At 43.6% G+C, this 18,655-nt stretch overlaps 1 protein-coding gene across 1 annotated transcript; it reads left to right on the forward strand.

Annotated features, from left to right (window-relative positions):
• Nucleotides 1–107: 107 nt before the first annotated feature.
• Nucleotides 108–8,722, forward strand: DYDC2 (DPY30 domain containing 2). Its single transcript, XM_035022992.1, is given in 6 exon segments — nt 108–539; nt 3,900–3,982; nt 4,284–4,382; nt 4,685–4,840; nt 5,184–5,306; nt 8,178–8,722. Coding segments are annotated over 3 exon segments (531 nt in total). The 5' UTR covers nt 108–539; nt 3,900–3,982; nt 4,284–4,382; nt 4,685–4,693; the 3' UTR covers nt 8,439–8,722.
• The last annotated feature ends 9,933 nt before the right edge of the window (nt 8,723–18,655 follow it).

An 18,655-nucleotide genomic window follows, 5' to 3' on the forward strand; every position in this document is an offset into this window, starting at 1 on the left:
AGGGGTGGAGAACGCGCGGCGGAGAGGAGGGGGCGCGACAGTCGCGGGCAGACGGCGCGCGCGGGGTGTGGCGGGGGCGCCCCACAGAGGAGGGAGCGCCGGGGTGGGTGAGCAGAGACTCGCCGCCTGGAGGCTGGGAGGAGCGGGCGGCCGAGAAGAAGAGTCGAGCCGGCTGGGAGGCCGGCGCGCACTGGGAGAGACGGAGGGGCGGCGGGCTCGAGGGGAGGAGCCGCAGGGGGGCCACCTGCTCACCCAGGCGGGAAACCCCCACAGCCCCCCGGCCGGAGGAGACGATCCCCGGAGTTCGACGGCCCGGGGTTTTCGCGGCTTCGCACCTTTGAGATTGCTGGTGACCTCCGCTTGGTTCCTTTCAGAACCAGCTCAGGCGCCCCCACCTCCGGGAAGCTGTCCAACCTCCACCAGTCTTCCCTGACCTAGTGTTTTGTGTACAGCACTCTGCTAGCATTTCCCACGTTCTGTTTTAAATTACCTTGGGCAATGCTGGGCAGGAGAAGCCTCCTTAAACGTTGGTTGAGACAGTAAGTACCAGAGTGGGCACTGACAGATGGACGGGAGCTTGGGCTCTTGCCTGGGTTAGCAAGAGCCTTCACTGGATTAAGTCAAAAAATATGTCCTGAGCAACTACTGTGTGCCTAGCACTGGGGATATAGTGTGAACAAAGACCATCTCTATGCTTGTTGCCTTGCCTACCGAGTTGCAAGGCCATGAACAAGGAGGGGCAGGGCAGTGTTAAGCTGACTCCCAGAGGAGCTCTGGGAAGAATAGCCCCGTCGGTCCGCCTTGGTAAGTGTGCCTGGTGATTGTGGAGAGAGGACTGTAAAAGGCATCCGTTTGGCCCCCTCCCTCTCCTGGCCTCACACTGTGGCTCTGTTATTCTGTCTCTACTGTCTTTGCATCAAGTTTTAGTAACTGTCAGGTCCCCTCTTTCATTGAGACCATTGTTGAAAACGTGCCATTTAGAGCAGAGGCTTGCTCCAGAAAGCGTTTGCCATACCTACACAGAGAAGCAGGCATTTGAGGGTTGGGAAGTGGAGAGCTTTTCTGGAATGCAGAGTTGGTGATCTGTAGATCTGTAACTGAATCACCCAGGGATTTTGTTAGAATGCAGAATCTGAATATGTAGGTGTGGGGTGGGACCTGAGAATCTGCATTTTGACAAGCCTCCGGGTGATGCAATGCTGCAGATCATGGACCACACTTGGAGTGACAGGGGACTCAATCCCAGGACCCTGAGATCATGACCTGAGCCGAAGGCAGACACTTAACCAACTGAGCCATCCAGGTGCCCCCCAAATTTAGTGGCTTTAAACATGCATTTATTCTCTTGGCAGTTTTTGAAGCCAGAATCAAAAATGAGTCTTACAGGGCTAAAACCAAAGTGTCAGCAGGGCTGGTTCCTTCCACAGGCTCTAGGGGAGAATCCATGTCCTTGCCTTTTCCAGCTTCACAGGCTACCCACAAGCCTTGGCTCAAGGCCCTGAATCACATCACCTTGTCTCTCTCAACTTCCACCATCACATCTCCTTGTTCCCTGTCTGACCTTACTGTGTCCCGATTATAAAGACCCTTGGGATTACAGTGTGCCTCCAAGGATAATCCAGTATCATCTTCCCATATAAAAATCCTTCATCACATCTGCAAAGTCCCTTTTGCCAGACAAGGTAACAGATTTCTTAGGTTCCAGGTATTCAGACACTTTGGGAAGCCATTACTCAGTCCAACCACACTGTGTATTTCCAAAGAAAAATTACATTTTCTTACTCATATTTCAGTGATCCAAACCAGGATATTTAACCTTGATACACTTTTTTGGGGGACGGGGAGAGTGGGGGAAAGGACATGAGGGCAAGCAGGGAGAGGGGCAGAGGAAGAGAGATAGAATCCTAAGCAGACTTCACACTCAGCACAGAGCCTGACGTGGGGCTCAATCTCACGACCCTGAGATCATGACCTGAGCCAAAATCAAGAGTCAGACACTTAACCGACTGAGCCACCAGGCGCCCCAACCTTGATGCACTTCTATTATGTCATGTACAATTCACATTCAGTTTCCCCAACAACACTTTATAAAATTCTTTTTTCTAGTTCAGACTCAATCCAGAACCATGTGTTCCATGCATTTGTTAGGCCTGTTTAGGCTCCTTTGATCTGGAATGGTTCCTCCTCTTTTTTTGTCTTTCACGATCTTGACATTTGTAAGAGTACAGGCCAGTTCCAGACTGTCTCAATTTGGCTTTGTTCGTATCTCCTCAGTTAGATTCCAGTTTTGCATTTGGGCAAGAATCCACAGAAATATATTTCATCCCCCTAAGAAGTGCATCCCATCAGGAGACACATGATGTCACTTTGTCGCTTTCTTAGTGATGTTTCCTTAGATCGCTTGATTAAGGTTGTATCGGGTGGGGGCGCCTGGGTGGCTCAGTCGTTAAGCGTCTGCCTTCGGCTCAGGTCATGATCCCAGGGTCCTGGGATCGAGCCCCGCATCGAGCCCCGCATCGGGCCCCGCATCGGGCCCCGCATCGGGTCCCGCATCGGGTCCCGCATCGGGCCCCGCATCAAGCCCCGCATCGGGCTCCCTGATCGGCGGGAAGCCTGCTCTCCGTCTCCCACTCCCGCTGCTTGTGTTCCTGCTCTCGCTATCTCTGTCTCTGTCAAATAAATAAATAAAATCTTTAAAAAAAAAAAAAAGGTTGTATCGGGTGGGTCTCACCACTGTAAAGTTCCTGTATTTCCTTTTGGAATTAATACATAATTTGTGGGGAGAAACTTTGAGGCTATATGAATATCCTATTCTCTATCAAATATTCATTGAGTTTTAGAACTCACTGTTGATTCTGGCTTGATGCAGTTATACTATGATGGTTACAAAATGTTGATTTTTTTTTTTTAAACTCCATTGTTCTTCCCATGTTTATTAGTTGACATTCTAACTTAAGAACTTGCCTTCTCTCCCATTCACTCACTTACCAATTTTTTCTTATATTGATTCACAGATTTTTTATTTTCCCCAATTAGTTATAATCCATTATAGCCAATACTTATTTCAATGGTCTAATTGCACTAGATTGGGCGATTAGCCGCCCAATCTGCTGGCTCCTGTGTCCTTAACCACTTATTTTCTAGCATTTTTCTACTTTGTGGGACAAGAAAATGCTCCAGGCTTCTTGGACCTTTCCTGCCCCAACCTTAGAATTCAGCATTTCTCCGAGGAACCCTGATTGCTCTTAAGTGGTGAAGGCTATTTCAAAACAAGTTCCCTATGCTCAGTGTGCTCATTGCTACTTAAGTGTTTTTGCCTCTAGGCTTTTGCAATGAAAAGAGCTTGGAAATATATAACTTTTCTCTATATACATATCTATGTATCTTTCCTTCCTTAAACTGAAAAACACCTCCAGAAAATGTTAAGACTGGAACCGAGCCTTTATCATTCACTTTTTTATTAACTCTTTTGGACTTAAAATGTGTAAACTTCAGAAATATGGAGGTGATCAGAAATAGGTGTTAGTCCGTTGTATGTCACAGTCTTCCACTATAATAGCTAATATTTATTAAACACGTACCAGGGCACCTGGGTGGCTCAATCGGTTAAGAGTCTGCCTTCGGCTCAGCTCATGATCCCAGGGTCCTGGGATGGAGCCCCACATCAAGCCCTGCATCAGGCTCTCTGCTCAGTGGAGAGCCTTCTTCTCCCTCTCCCTCTGCCCCTCCCCTCTGCTCGTGCTCTCTCTCACTCTCTCTCTCTCTAAGTAAAAAATCTAAAATATATATGTATATATTTATTAAACACCATGTGCCAGGCTAAGTGCTTTACATGTATTTGTTATCTCTTCTAACCCCCACAATTATGAGGCCAATATCTTTATTATTTTGTTCTACAGATGAGAAAACCAAGGCTCAGAGAGACCGGATGACTTGTTGAAGATCACACAGCTATAAGCGGCAGCACCAGGACCGGAACTAGGTCTGTCTGTTCCCGGAGTCTGTGTTCAGACCGCGGCTCTACACGGCCACCCCTAACTTATGGTCTGACTCAGGCTACATTGCCTCCAGCTCTGGAAATCTGATTAATAGTAAATGCCGGGGCATCAGCTCAACCTCAAGTAGTTTCTTGCTTGAGCACTAGAGTAGAATAGTGTGTTACGCACTGGGAGAGCTCATGAGCTCGGGTAGCTACAGTGCCTGCCATCCTCCCTCCCTCTGCTCCCCAGGGCTGCTCCGTGGCCCCTTCTGAAATAACTAAGCCTCTCTTATCTATGTCACAGATAACCTTCCAACTTCACAATAGCACAGCTTGCTGGGTCCTTAGAGCCCCTCTTGGGACCTCCTGCCTGCGAAATTATTTCCTCCCTAGAGATGTGTGGGTAAGTGGAGACCTTAGCCACCCCTAACCACAACTATATCAAGCTCCCCTCCGGCCTCATGACCCCCAGGACCTATTTATTATCTGACCTAAGACAGTCGGAGAGCTTTAAAAAAAGAAAAAAAGTCCATTTAAATGTAAGAGCAATTGGCAAGTGTATATTTACTGTTTCTTTTGGGAAGGGTGGCATCCAGAAGTATCTCATATGTATCCTGAAATGAATCCGAATCGACTAGCATGTGTTTATTTTAAAAATCAGATTCGATTTATAAACTAGTGTGACCCCGCTGTGCTGTTTGCCAGGCCCACAGGATGGAAACGGACTACCTGAAGAGGTGCTTTGGCAATTGCCTGAGCCAGGCACTGGCAGAGGTGGCGAAAGTTCGGCCCAGTGACCCCGTCGAGTACCTGGCTCACTGGCTTTATCATTACAGGAAAATCACTAAAGCAAAAGAAGAGGTGTGTATGTGCTCAGAGCCATCTTGGGGAGGGCTTTCCAGCTTTCTCACGGTAATTTGAAATCCAAAGCAAGATTCCAGAGCTAGCCCAGAAAGTTTCTTGGTTTGTTCGACTTGTGAGATCCCTTAGGCCCAGATATTCCTGAAGAGTGGGGAGTCTGGGGGCTGAAGAAGGACTCCAACTCAGAGGAGTTGAGGGATTGGTGGGTTTGGAGCTACTAGCAGGCAAAAGCTGGTCATAGGAGCAAACAGGGCCCCAGGCCTGTGGTCTGTGCCAGTGAGAGCAAGCCCATTTGTACAGGCTTCCCAGGGGCCGACTTGACTCAGCTCCCCTCTCACCTCAGGAGAGCCAAGAGATGATCCAGCTGAAGGAAGAACACGACAATAGCCTCAAAGAAACCAAAATGACAGAAATGCTGAAGCAAGAAGAGTGTCAGATTCAACAGCAGTATGCAAAGTGCCACAAGGTAGGGAGGGAGGAACCCAGCAGCGGGCAGGTGCACAGCCCAGAGCTGGATACCAGGAAATCCACAGGCTGGCGAGGCTGCAGCACCCAGCGGACTGAGGCTCCAGAGCTTGCTTCTCTCCGTCTTCTTGTGTTTATATGTCCCCAATCTTATTGACAATCCTGGTCAAGGAAAAAAGGAAATGTCGAAAGGCAATTCCATTTTAGATTTCAGGAAATACCTTAGATGTTACTCATTTTAAAAAATCCGATTTTTAAAAACTCATAAGTCACTTGGAACTAATATATTTCCTTAGAAGATCCTTTGAACCCTTTTTAAAACTTATTCAGTATTTCAGAAGCCAAATATGGTTATCAGTGTATAATTCAAGTATATTATTTTATTATCTGCTATATACCTCAGTGTTTTAGTTACTGTGTGCTATTTATTTATGTATCAAGCCACAGATTGTGTCTTCTCTGTGATGCTGTAATACTGGCTGTAAATTATTACCTTCTTGTAGTTGGAAACAGCTGTGTGTTCATTAGCCTGACAAGCGTATCTTTTACCTCCCACGACTTTTGCCACCATCTTCTGAAAAGCACCTCGTGCCGATGTTGTGCTTTCTACAAAGCGCATGATACCAGACAGGGAATCGACTCAGGGGGCTTGATATCTGACATTTTTCCAACTATCACTATATCCTATGCATTAAAATCTTCAGTGCAGTTTCGTACAGTTCACTAGCTTTTGCTAGTTTCCAAAGCCGCCTCTGACGAAGAGACATGAAACCACTTAGCTTCTGTATACTCACGCTAATATGCTTGACTCTCCTCAATAATTCATACATTTATTTTCCAAGTCTGGATGTTTTATGGGTAAATTAAGTCAAAAGAAAGGTAGTTTCATACTACCGTTTGTCACTAGTCTAAAGGAATTCTCACTCAGGAATAGTTCATTCTTTGAACAGGTGCCGGGAGAAGATAAACGGGAGGTCATGACGTGGAAGTTGTCATCCCCTTGTTGCCCCTTCCTAACACCATGCTTCCCTGTTAACAGAAATATCAATATTTTTAGTCAGGGAAAGACTTCCAAAACTCTACCCTGGTTTCATGATGCCTTTATTAAAGAAACCTTTGCTCACATTAATGTTTGGAATTGTCCCACTGAGTTGCACCCTGGAGGTTTTACGCCCTGCAGCAATATTCCTTTGCAAGATTTAGATGAGTAAAAGGTATGCTGTTCTTTCACCAAGTGTGAGACAAAGGCCATTGTCAGGGAAGTTGGGAATGAGAGCCAGAAGGATGCCTGGACTAAGAACAAGTTCTCCCTTTTAAGGAAGAACTCATCCACAAAATGTGATTATGGAAGTTGATGCCCTTTGTTAGAAGGAAACAGAGAGGCCCAACAGGGATCTTAAAACAAACTTACCAGGGAGAGCTAGTCCCATAGTGAAAATGGAAAGAACTGGGTAGAGGGCAAAGAAGTGAAGATCCCCCAGATCAGATGAGATTCTAAGTTTTCCTTTCTCCTTGGCTCAAGGCAAATTGCAAACTGTTCTTGCTCCTGGTCATTTTCAGATTTTAGTCACTAGTGCTATGACACCTGGTCTCAAATAGGCCCAGGATGGGTTGCATAAGATTTCAGCCAGCCTGCTGATGGGTTTTTATGCACATATGCAAAGCTTTGCAAAACTTCCCTTCATATCTTAAAACCATCATCGCTTGCATATACCTTAGAAAGCCTTTCAGTACCCCAGTGGATGTGTCAAAAAGAGGAGTAGAAACTGCTCTATGTGGGGTAGAAATCACATCCAATTATAGCACTCAAGAAGAGGAGATAACGTTTGAGTCAGACCTAGATGAAAGCTAGCAAAAGTTGCCTTTGTATTGGTTTCTCTTTATTAAGCTGAGGCAGTTTTGAGTAAGTCAGCCATGATTCTAAGTTTGAAAACAGTCCCTTTGTTTATAAAGATGTAGCCATACAAATTTTTATAAATACATTTTTATGGGGTCAATACATAGATTTGCTGCATATAGTTAGAAGGGTCTTACAGATCTCATGGGCAAATATTTCACAGACCTCTCTGCAGTGCCCCAGGATCCATTGTACATAGTATCCCCTGGACAGTGCACAAAATGGAAGTAGAAGTGGCTGGGAGAGCTTAAGCTCCAGAGATTCCTCCCTAACCAGGGACTGCAATCACATAGATGTAGACTATGGGATATCCTCTTATAGCTCACTGAGACCGAATTTATTTTTTCCATCTTTTTTCTCTGTTTTAGTTAGGATCATTTCTACTGATCTGCCTTCAAGTGTACTGACCTCTTCTCCTACAATGCCCAGCGTGCTATTTAGGGAGTCAGTGAATTTTTTCATTTTAGATATTGTACTTTTCAATTCTATAATTTCTATCTGGTTTCTTTCTATAATTTCCATTTTCTCTGCTTATCTACCCTAACTTTTCACTCATTATGCCCATTTTTTCCTCCTTTAAATGTTTGAAAATATTTGTCATAGCTATTTTAAGTCCTTGTCTGCCGATTCCATGATCATTGTCATTTTGGGGTCTCTATTAAATACTTTTTTTCTAGAATATGTTTTGCATGTCTAGTAATTATTACTTGTGTGCCAAACATTGTAGATGATACTTTGTAGGGAATCTAGATTATGTAGCTTTCCTTTAGATGGTGTTGAGTTCTGTTCTGGCAGGCAGTAGAATTATTGGCAAATCATCTTGATCCTTAATCCTTGATTTGTTTTATACTTTGCTAGAGCAGATCTGTTACAATTTTGTTATTAGTCTTGGGCACAAAAATGGCAGTGTTGTGTTCTTGGCATACTGAGTGTGTTTCAGTCTCTGCTAATGACTTGCTTTTTTGTTTTGTTTAGCCACTGGTATCTCTAGCTAGTTCCACAAAGAAGACCGCATTCATACAAGAGAACACAAAACCCCTTGAGAAGGATGCCTTGAAGCAGGAATCTCTGCCAGGTACTTCCAATATGATTCCAGGAATGCCTCAGTAGATTCCTTCTCGAGAGTCTTCTGGCCAGACTGACTGCTGTGTCGAAACTCCCCAAGAAATAAATTCCTAGGCTTTTCAGCATGAAATTGCTCCTCAAATGCATCCTGGCTCCAAATCTCCTTCTTAAGTTATCAAAAGGTGGATGATTCTCATGACGCTTCTCTCAAAGCTACAAACTGAGAAAATGGCCAGCTAGGGCCCTGACCTCAAGATGGTAACTATGTGAATTAAACCAAGATTGGAGGGGCTGTGAAAGGAGGTATCTTGGGGGATGGACTCTCCAGCCGAGGTTCTGTTCTGGTAGCTATGAAAATCCCTTAATCATGTAAGCATTTGAACTACTGATAGGATAAAATAAACTCATAAGGATTTCAAATAAGTAACCAAAAGACTTTTTCCTCTTGATTTATCTTTTTTTTTTTTTTTTTTGTATTAGACAGTGAAAACACATCCATCTCATCATGTGTTCAAGTCTTGACTTTAGGTGAACTTTCCAGTCTGGCCTAGAGTGTTTACACATGTCCTAGAGTGTGCCTGCGTCACTGACAACAGGTATTTTAAAACAGCTCCGATGACAGTAAAGCTCAAAGGGAGGGTGTCATGGGAGGTGGCATTCGGGTCTGTCAGGAGCTCACACACTTGACTGCTAGGCTGTGTTGCCTCACGCTTACTGATAAAGGAAGTCTAATTCCCCTGTCCATGGACATTTTGCTCCAAGTCAATTACAGTCTTTTTCTTACCTCTTAGATGAAATAAAATCTTCAAAGAACTTTCAAATGATCATCGCTATCCAGAAGCATTTAAGCCCACTCATGCATATTTTATTGTCTTGATTATCAGCCAAAATTAACTGATGCTCTAAGCATTTGCGATCCCAAACAGGATACTTCAGAACTTCATCTTAGATCCTTCTGAGATGCTGTTATAACCATGAAAGTCATAAAGTCCATAAATTAAAGTTTTTCCCAGTGACAGAATAACATCTTCTAGTAAAAATATTCTTTTGGGTAATTAGTACTGATTGATGTCATTCTTATATTTCTGTATATTGTAAGTATTTTTCAAAAGGTGGAATAATATCCTATGGGGAAATAAATACCCCTTTTCTATCTTTGGAAAGAAAATAAGAAGGATGACTTTTTTTTTTTTTTAAAGATTTTATTTATTTATTTGAGACAGAGAGAATGAGAGACAGAGAGCATGAGAGGGAAGAGGGTCAGAGGGAGAAGCAGACTCCCTGCCGAGCAGGGAGCCCGATGCGGGACTCGATCCCGGGACTCCAGGATCATGACCTGAGCCGAAGGCAGTCGCCCAACCAACTGAGCCACCCAGGCGCCCAAGAAGGATGACTTTTGAAGAACAAATACAAAAGCTATGCTCTCACAACCAGATATGTTCAGAATATGAAAATGAAATAGCTTGTATTAACCAACAATGTGGCTTTAAGAAGATGCTTGTCAACAAAGAAAAACTGGTGAATGATTTTCATGGTAGGATTAAAATTTATGATTTGTGTGAAGGTAGTTCAATGCTTGAGCCAACAACTCCTCAAGGAGGCTTACAGCTGAGTCATCTTTCATGTCTCATATTAGTAAAGGGAAAGTCCTCTTGGTCTTTCTGCTTTCATGTTTGAGTTCTGTTTGTCAAGAAGAAACTTATTCTGATGTCCTTCAGCAAAAGGCAAGTCCAAATGTCACAGAAAGAAGAAAATTTTAGTTAGCATTCCCAGAAAGCAGATCTTTGGAAGCCATGGTCAGAAGTCATGCTGGGACCAGATGGGGTTTCTTGGGTCTGCTGTCCTCTAGAGTCATGGTCAAAAGATACTCATCCAAAGAAATGATTATAAAAGGAAACAATTCTTTGGTTGCCATTGTCCAAAAGGATAACCTTCAGGAATAAAATGACAGGGTCCAAAGATATCACTGTCTGAAAATATCACACGTATAGATAAGTTTAGGCAAAGTGAAATGGAATGATCAAAAATATCAATATCAAGAAATGTATGGTTCATAGATAGGGGTTGTTGGGGCAAAAATTACTCCATAAGAGGCACTAGAAAAGAAAAATCCACATATAATGCCAAGAAGGTAGAAATTCATGAGAAATCATTGCCCCTAATGATGAAACCCATGGCTATTTCAGCCAGACTGCAATCATTCCCCACCCCTCCCCTCAAAAAGTCACTCCTAGGAACATATTCCAGAGCCAGAATGGGCCAGAATGAACTATCTCCAGATCATTTGTCTGGAGAAACTAACTACATGGATGCAAATAGCTGAGAAGAGACTTTGCAAGAATTATCACCAGGGGAGATAAATTCTACAGATGAGCCTGATCAAGGAAAAACCTTCATGAATAATGACCAATAGAAACCAATTTTATGAGAAAAGATAGCCCAGGAAAAATTCCTCAATAGTCATCACTGTCATAATCAGTATGTAAAATCAGTGTTTATGGACTCCTCAAAAATCAGTTTCTGAATAAAGAGATTCTATGAATAAAATTAGCCAGAAAATAATTAGCCCAGGAGGGTCTCTTGGAGGCCTGAGATCCTTGGAGAAACATATTCAAGACAAGGCTCTTCAAAAAGTAGTGCATGTAGGGGTGCCTTGTTGGCTCAGTTGGTAGAGCATGCGACTCTTGATCTCAGGGTCATGAGTTCAAGCCTCATGTTGGACATGGAGCCTGCTTAAGAAAATTTTTTTAAAGTAGTGTGTGTGCATTTGTGTGCATGTGTGTGCATGTGTGTGTGTGTGTGTAGTTCATTTTTTTTAAAGAGACATGCTTGGGGCACATTCTTTAAGTGACATCAATGGATATCTCATCAGTGGGCAAATGTGACGGGGACCAGTTCCCCAAGCTTCTCCCTTGGGGAGGCTCTTATGTAGAAAAGATGATGACAAAGATATGATCTCTCGCAAGTCTATTCAGGAGCAATTATATCCAATTAACAGAAATCTGGAAGGAAATTCCCCCCAAAATTCTGGTCTGAAAGAAGAGTTCCCTTTAGGACATAATTACAGAGAAAATGGCATTAGAAAAAGAAGCTTCCACCAATAGGATTGGCCAGAAAAGAAGACATTCAGAAAATTTGTGCAGAAAAATAATGCCCAAAGATCAAGATGTTCAGAACAAAACCTCAAAAGAGGCCAGCTCTGAGGGATGGTTTGTTGAATCACTGAGAAATGACAAAACTAAGTAAATCTTGAAATTGGGAGGAATTAAACCAATGCATATAAGGGCAAGCCCCTGGGCAGAGTTTCTTGGGATTACTCTTCATGAACAACAGGTTTACCTGTTGTTCTGCAGGACAAGAGGTTCTGCAGGACAATATCCCAGAGAACATGACTTTAAACAAATTAGTGTCCATCTCCAGATCCCTTCAAAACAAAATATCAAAAGAATTACCGTTGTCATGGGTAAAGCAACTAAGTAAAAAAACCTAAATAAAGAACAACTTTCTCAGCAAATGTCACCACGAATAGTAATATATAAGTCTGGTCAAATAATGCCATCTGGAGATTAAAAGTTTCAGGTATAAGATTAGTCAGGATAAAAATTTTCCAAGTGATTCTTTAGAAGAGGAGCAAGTAATGAATACTTTGAGCCAGGGCAATTCTCCCCAGCATATGCTGTCAGCAAATCTATGGAGAGGATCCAACTCAGTGAAGTTCACTGGCAAACATTAACCAAAGGAAAAAAATCTTTAGAGAAAGATAGCCAAGACAAATGTCTTAGGAATCGGGAGTAGTTTGGAGGAAGGCTGACCTGCCACTGAGCTTACAATACCATCTGCCTGGGCCCATCAGGAGGAAGTGCTCAGCATTGTCTCTCCCATGGAAATTACCTCTCCCGAAAAAAGTTTCAGGGCATGTATTCCCACAGATGTCATCTTGTAGTGCAAACTCCATAGTCAGTGTTACCCAAGCTAAAGCTTTAGTGGAAGGTCTTCCTCAGTATTCTATGACCCCTTCCTATATGGCCATGAAGGCATGAAGTTTTTCTCCACTTCAAGTTTAATTTGTTTACCTTTCGTCCTTCAAAGACAATCTTTTCAAGAGTTTTCACAAGATCTACAATTGCCAATTTATGGAAACAGCCCAATTCTCCATTGACTGATGAAAGGCTAAAGAAGATGTGATATGCACACACAATGGAATATTACTCAGCCATACAAAAAGAATGAAATCTTGCCATTTGCAACAACATGGATGGAGCTAGAGAGTATTATGCTAAGGAAAATAAGTCAGTCAGAGGAAAACAAATACCATATGATTTCACTCATATGTGGAATTTAGAAACATTACAAACATGCAAAAGGAAAAAAAGAAAGAGAGAGAAAGAGAGAGAGAGACCAAGAAACACTCTTAACTACAGAGAACAAACTGTTGGTTATCAGAGGGGAGGTGGGTGAGGGATGGTGAAATAGGTGATGGGGATTAAGGAGGACACTTGCTATGATGAGCACTGGGTGATGTATGGAAATATTGAATCACTACCTTGTACACCTAAAACTAATATTACACTGTATGTTAACTAACTGGAACTTAAGTAAAAACTTTTAAAAAAGTTTTCACAAGAGAGAACTCCAGACTCAGATTAACAAAGATGATACATCTCAGCAAACAAAATCGGAAGTCATGGTGCCATAGAATGAGGTCAGTCAGAAGGAAGCACCCAAAGAATGACTCCTAAAGACTTCCCTTTAGAAAGAGACGAAGTTCCCAAAGTGTTACAGCCTTCAGAAACAAGTCAGCAGCTGAGCGGGGATGTTACCGAATTGCTTCTCCAGCAGAAGTAGATAGATGTTGGAGGTAAGGCCAGGGAACAGACACCACTGAGAAGAGATGAAAGAACCCAGCCACACTTCACGAGGAAGTTTCATCATGAGAGAGAAGTTCCTTGGAGGCTGTTAATCAAAACCGAATTGCTCCTCATATCCCCCTACTCTGCTTCAAATTCCTTCTTAAAAGTGGTTATTTTATAGGTAACTATAACTTTCTACTGTGCTTAAGTGATATTCCTTAGACATGAAGAATAATGGTGAAGGGCGCCTGGCTGGCTCAGTTGGTAGAGCATCGACTCTTTATCCCAAGGTCGTGAGTTCAAGCCCCACGTTGGGCGTGGAGCCTACTTAAAAAAAGAAAAAAGAAAGAAAGAAAAGAAAAAAGAATAATGGTGAAATCATCTAAGAAACTCTTAATAGATTATCAATAAGAAGTGTAACAAAATATCAGGCCTAAAAGTGCATCAAATACTTCAGAAACTCCAGAAGAAAAAGTAAATGACTATATGGGTACCTAATGAAGAAATGAGAGGCATGTAGGCCCTTAGCTCAATGAGGATTGGAGACAAAACAAAACAAAAAAAGAATTGATAATGAGGTTGGTCAATTTCTACTTGATTTTCCCCTCAAGTAATTTGGTTTGTTTTTTTTTAAAGAATTTATTTATTTATTTATTTGACAGAGAGACACAGCGAGAGAGGGAACACAAGCAGGGGGAGTGGGGAGAGGGAGAAGCAGGCTTCCCACCGAGCAGGGAGCCTGACACGGGGTTCGATCCCAAGACCCCGGGATCATGACCTGAGCTGAAGGTAGACGCTTAACAACTGAGCCACCCAGGTGCCCCAAGTAATTTGTTTTTTAATTGGAAAGCATAACAATGATTAAGAGTAAGAATTTTGGGTTCAGCAAGATCTGCTTACAAATCCAAGCCCCGGCACTTATTTGCCACATGGCTGTAAGCAAGTTCCTTACCTCTCTGTGCCCTAGATGCCTGCCTCCCCTAAAATTAACACACTTGTAGGATTTCCCATGTAAGATTGTTTTGGGCTTTCCACGAGGTAACATGTATAAGTGCTCAATAAACAGAAGCTACTTGTCATGTTTTCCCAGCTCAATATGGCCTCTGAAAACTATTCACTAAGAGTGATTATTTTAGTGACCATATTTTAGTGACCTTATTCTGCTTATTAGTTCAGATTCCTCCTTAGATTACTTGTGTCATCCCTAGTGATATGTCACTGAGCGCACATCCAATACCATGTAGTGTCTCTCCTGCTCAGTGAATTTGCTCCCTCTGCTCTCTGAAGAGGGGTTTGGAGGTGCCTGCGGCCAATCAGTCTTTGCTCCTTTGCACCTGCATGTCTGCCTCCAAGGGCTGAAGCTTCACCATAGTCCCCAGGCAGAGCTCTGAGCCTTTGGGGGCATTCTGGTACAAGTAGGGAAAAGAAACTCTTGCCACTCTGTGCCTCCTGCAGCCCCTTTGCTCCTACAAAGGAAGTGAGGCACAAGAAAGTCGTTAATTTATCAAGATGTATAAAGATGTATGTACAAAGTTGCACAGCAAAATATGTTTATAGTAATGAAAAACCCAAAGCAATTAGAATGCCCACAAATAGGGGGAACGTGGTAGTATGTGTGAGTGATCATATGATTTTGGTATGTGTATGTGTATGAGTGTGTGTGTGTGTGTGAGAGAGAGAGAGAGAGAGAGAGAGAGAGAGGTGGGAGAAAGATGAGGGGTTTGCAAAGATGTTATAAAAGGGATCGGGTTCTTTTACCTTATTCCAAAACTATTTTATAAGACTCAGAATCCACATAATTAAAAATAAAGTTTTTCTGTCTTGTAGTATTTCTTCCTCCTCCCTAAGTAGTGCCCTTTTAGTATCCCAGTGAAGGGAAAAAGGAGGAAAAGACACGACTGGAGGTTGCCGGGCCCTAGCACCGCCAGGGGGCAGTATCACAGGCTGGAGGAGTGGGACAGAGGGGCACGGGAGGGGCTCCAGGTTTAGGGAACTTTTCCAAGTCCTGCCTGCCCACGTTCCCCTCTAACGGTTTTGTTTTACATAACTGGCAGAACGAACTCCACAATCTTGCGGTATTGTATCCCAGGTTCCACTGTGCTTAGCATCTGACCTTTTCTTAAAACAAAGATAGGAACATTTCCTGAATAACTTCACAGAACAAAAGCAAAAACATATAAACATAGACTGACGATTTTAAGAGCGGATTACAAAAAGAGAACTTTGATTTGGTATTTAAAGTCTTGTGTATTTCAGATAGGTAGATAGAACAAGCAGCATTACTGGAATTCATCACGAAAACATTCCGGTATGATTATAATGCTGCCGTTAAATGCAATAATGTAGAGTGATATGTGAGGACATAGCAAATGTATTATCTCAGGACATATGTTAATGTATGTGTGCACGTGTCTGTGCACGGAGAACTATATAGAAAGACGCTCATTTGAGTGATAGGATCGCTGCTGAATTTTTATGTCGTTAATACTTTTCTGTATTACTTAAACTTCTTTATAATGATCATGAATGCTGTAAAATTAAAAAGAAGTAAAGCAGTGTTTCCACTGGGGAAATAAAATTTATCCATATGAGTTGAAGCAGCTCAATTTCTTTACTTTAGGAATTCTGAAATATACATCTATAGCCTTAGCCTTCTCCGTTTTGACTGCAAGGTGGGTTGCTTCATTCCCCGGTCTTCCTGGTTCAACAGGATTCTTCCGCACCAGCCTCCAGAATGGGACAGCAATTCTTCTGACTACTTTCTCCACCAGTCCTTCCCCTGGGAGGAAAACTGACCTCTCTGGTGGTTGAGATTGTCATGTGCCTGCCCATCATGGGGTCCTATTTCTCTGCTGGGCAGACTAAGTGCATTCAAGGTCACACTGTTTGGTCTCCTCCCCTATGGTCTCGGGAACCTGTCGGTCCTTGTCAGAGGCTCTGCCCGTCTTCTTCCTCTGGGTTTCGGCTTCTCTACCTGCAGTTTTTTGTGGGCAAGTCAGTCCCGTGGAAGGAGCTGGGAGACATGACCACCTTCTTCAGCTTAGCTGGTTACCTAACCTGAAATACACCATTACTCCACTGAAATAGGAGAAGGAGGACCCACTGAAACTGTTCTCTTGGCATAACGCTGCCCTTCAGATGAGAATTACTAGAACGGCCTTTGCAATGGCCATTATCCATCGCTCACAACCAGTATTATGGTCACTAATAGAACCACCATTCGCTAAAGCCTCTAACTCTCTCCGGCGGGGTGTAGTCCGTCTGGGGGCTCATTGTCTGGAAGTCAGCCTCTGGTTATTTAAATCGTGGTGTTGGTGGCTGTGGGTCCCCACCCCAGCCCTCCCCGACCCCGCTCCACGCTGACGAAAGCCCCGGGACTGTGTTTCCTCTCACAGCCATAGGGTGTCACCAGCACTTCACAGACTGTCCTCTGAGAAGGCCTTTCTGTGGGGAGTCTCCCCAGGCTCACGTGTCTGCTTATGCAAAGAACCAGGCACCGAGGGAGAGACCTTTGATGGGTGGCAGACAGATTTCCTTTTTGTGTTTGCTTTCATAGAAGCTTACTTACCACTTAATTTTGTGTAAAATACCCCTGCTTCAGCCTCCGTATTTCTCATTCAGAAAATATACGTAGACGTGGTATAAGGGGCAACTTGCAAATAATAATAGCTGTTTGTTGAGCACCTCCCTGGTGCAGGCACTGTGCTAGGGGAGGGAGAAAGTTCCTGCCCTCCTGGAGTTTACAGAGTAAACTGAGGCCAACTGTGAAGATGAATCTAGAGAAGGCACAGGAGCCCCTGTGCAGATCGTCTTGTTCAGTGTGGCAGCTTGAGAATGTGGCAGCCCCAGCCTGGGTCTGGACAAACGGCAGCCCCCAAACAGGCAGCCCACGTCCCAATGCTGGGCCACGTTGTCTGGGGGAAGCCAGCTGTCTTCAGGCTTGCGTAGCTGGTTTCAGGTGTGAGGTGGAAATTTTGCAAATGCAATGATGTGTCTGTATTTGTGTTTCACTTGGCCATCCATGCATCTATCCATCATGTGGAGATGAATTATAACCCCATCTTTACGTTTTCCTTGCACCACTATGACCTTAACCAAGTCATTGAAACTTTTTAATCCTCGTCTTAAAAAAAAAAAAAGATTTTATTTATTTAAGAGAGAGCACAAGTAGGGGGAGTGGCAGAGGGAGAGGCAGACCCCCCGCTAAGCATGGAGCCCTTTACGGGGCTCAATCCCAGGACCCTGAGATCATGACCTGAGCCAAAGGCAGACACTTAACCAACTGAGCCACCCAGGTGCCCCTAATATTTGTCTCTAAGAGAATAGTAATGCTTTCTTTACAGAACCGATGTGAGGATTCCTAAAGTCATGGATGTGAAACGCAGAACAGGGTCAGACAGGTCATGAGTATATGGCAATTGGTAGCTATTGTTTTCACTGTGATAACAGTTAACACAAGACCATTAGGTACCAAGCATGAGCCGGTACCATGCTTGGCTCTGCACACATAGAGAAATTGGTCCAACATAATCCTTGCCCCCAAGGAGCTTCTAATCCGATCAAGGAGCAAATCACATGCCAAATAATAATTACTCAAAACTGGCTGGAATCATGTCCCAAGAGAGGAACCCCAAGTCCCAAGAGAATCCAAAGCAGGAGAAGTTGCTGTGAAGGTAGGAAAGGAAAATTAGCCTAGACCTTTGGATCTAAACACTGGTAGGGAACGGAGGGGCAGCCCCATGTACACAAGGTGGTGCAGAGGGGAGCCAACCCCACCACCCAGGGTTCCATTCGCTGAATAAATCAGAACACAGCCTGCAGCCTGCTATAAGGTTCCATACAATATACTCAAGAAAGCCTCATTCTTCCCTAAGGCTTGGGGTAGCTGACAAACTGGGTCACAAAGGTGTCTCCCTGAGGTCTCACAGAATTCCTTTGAAGAGATTGGAACTGTGGAATTTGCTCTGAGAACTTTCCAAAGTGCCGAGAGAAAGACTAAGCACTTATCTCAGGTACTGGAACTTCCTGCATTTAGCAAGACCCTGTCACACAGGGTGACACAGTTTCCTTACGGCTAATTATAGCCCAGAACCATACAAGTCAACCAGGAGTACAGATTCTTTGCTCCTGGGAAGGTCAGTGAAGTCTTCAAGAAGGGGGTGGCATTCATAGGGGCCTTGGTGGGATTTGGGGTAGATGTTCTAGAAAGGATGAAGAGCAAATAAGACAGAGGCAGAGGTCGGAATGCACAGATCGTGTCTAGATCTGCTAAATGAGCCTAATCTGCTGGAGCAGAGGACGTCTGTGCCACTGACAAGAGCTCCAGTTCCAGGTTCTTCGAAGACTACTTACGTTGTTAAGGGCTCTAGGCTCAGGCTTGGAATGCATTATCTCATCATACCTTCCACACACTAGATACTATCATCTCTGTTCTTTAAGAGAGGTTTAGTGAGATAAGTGACTATGGTCTCAGAGAGAAAGACCGTTAATTCAACCCTGACCCCAATCCCTAGATAAAGTCATTATGCAATGTCAGCT

This window comes from Mirounga leonina, unplaced genomic scaffold (assembly GCF_011800145.1).
Source record: "Mirounga leonina isolate KUSES-001 unplaced genomic scaffold, KU_Mleo_1.0 Mir_114, whole genome shotgun sequence".
Lineage (NCBI taxonomy): Eukaryota > Metazoa > Chordata > Mammalia > Carnivora > Phocidae > Mirounga > Mirounga leonina.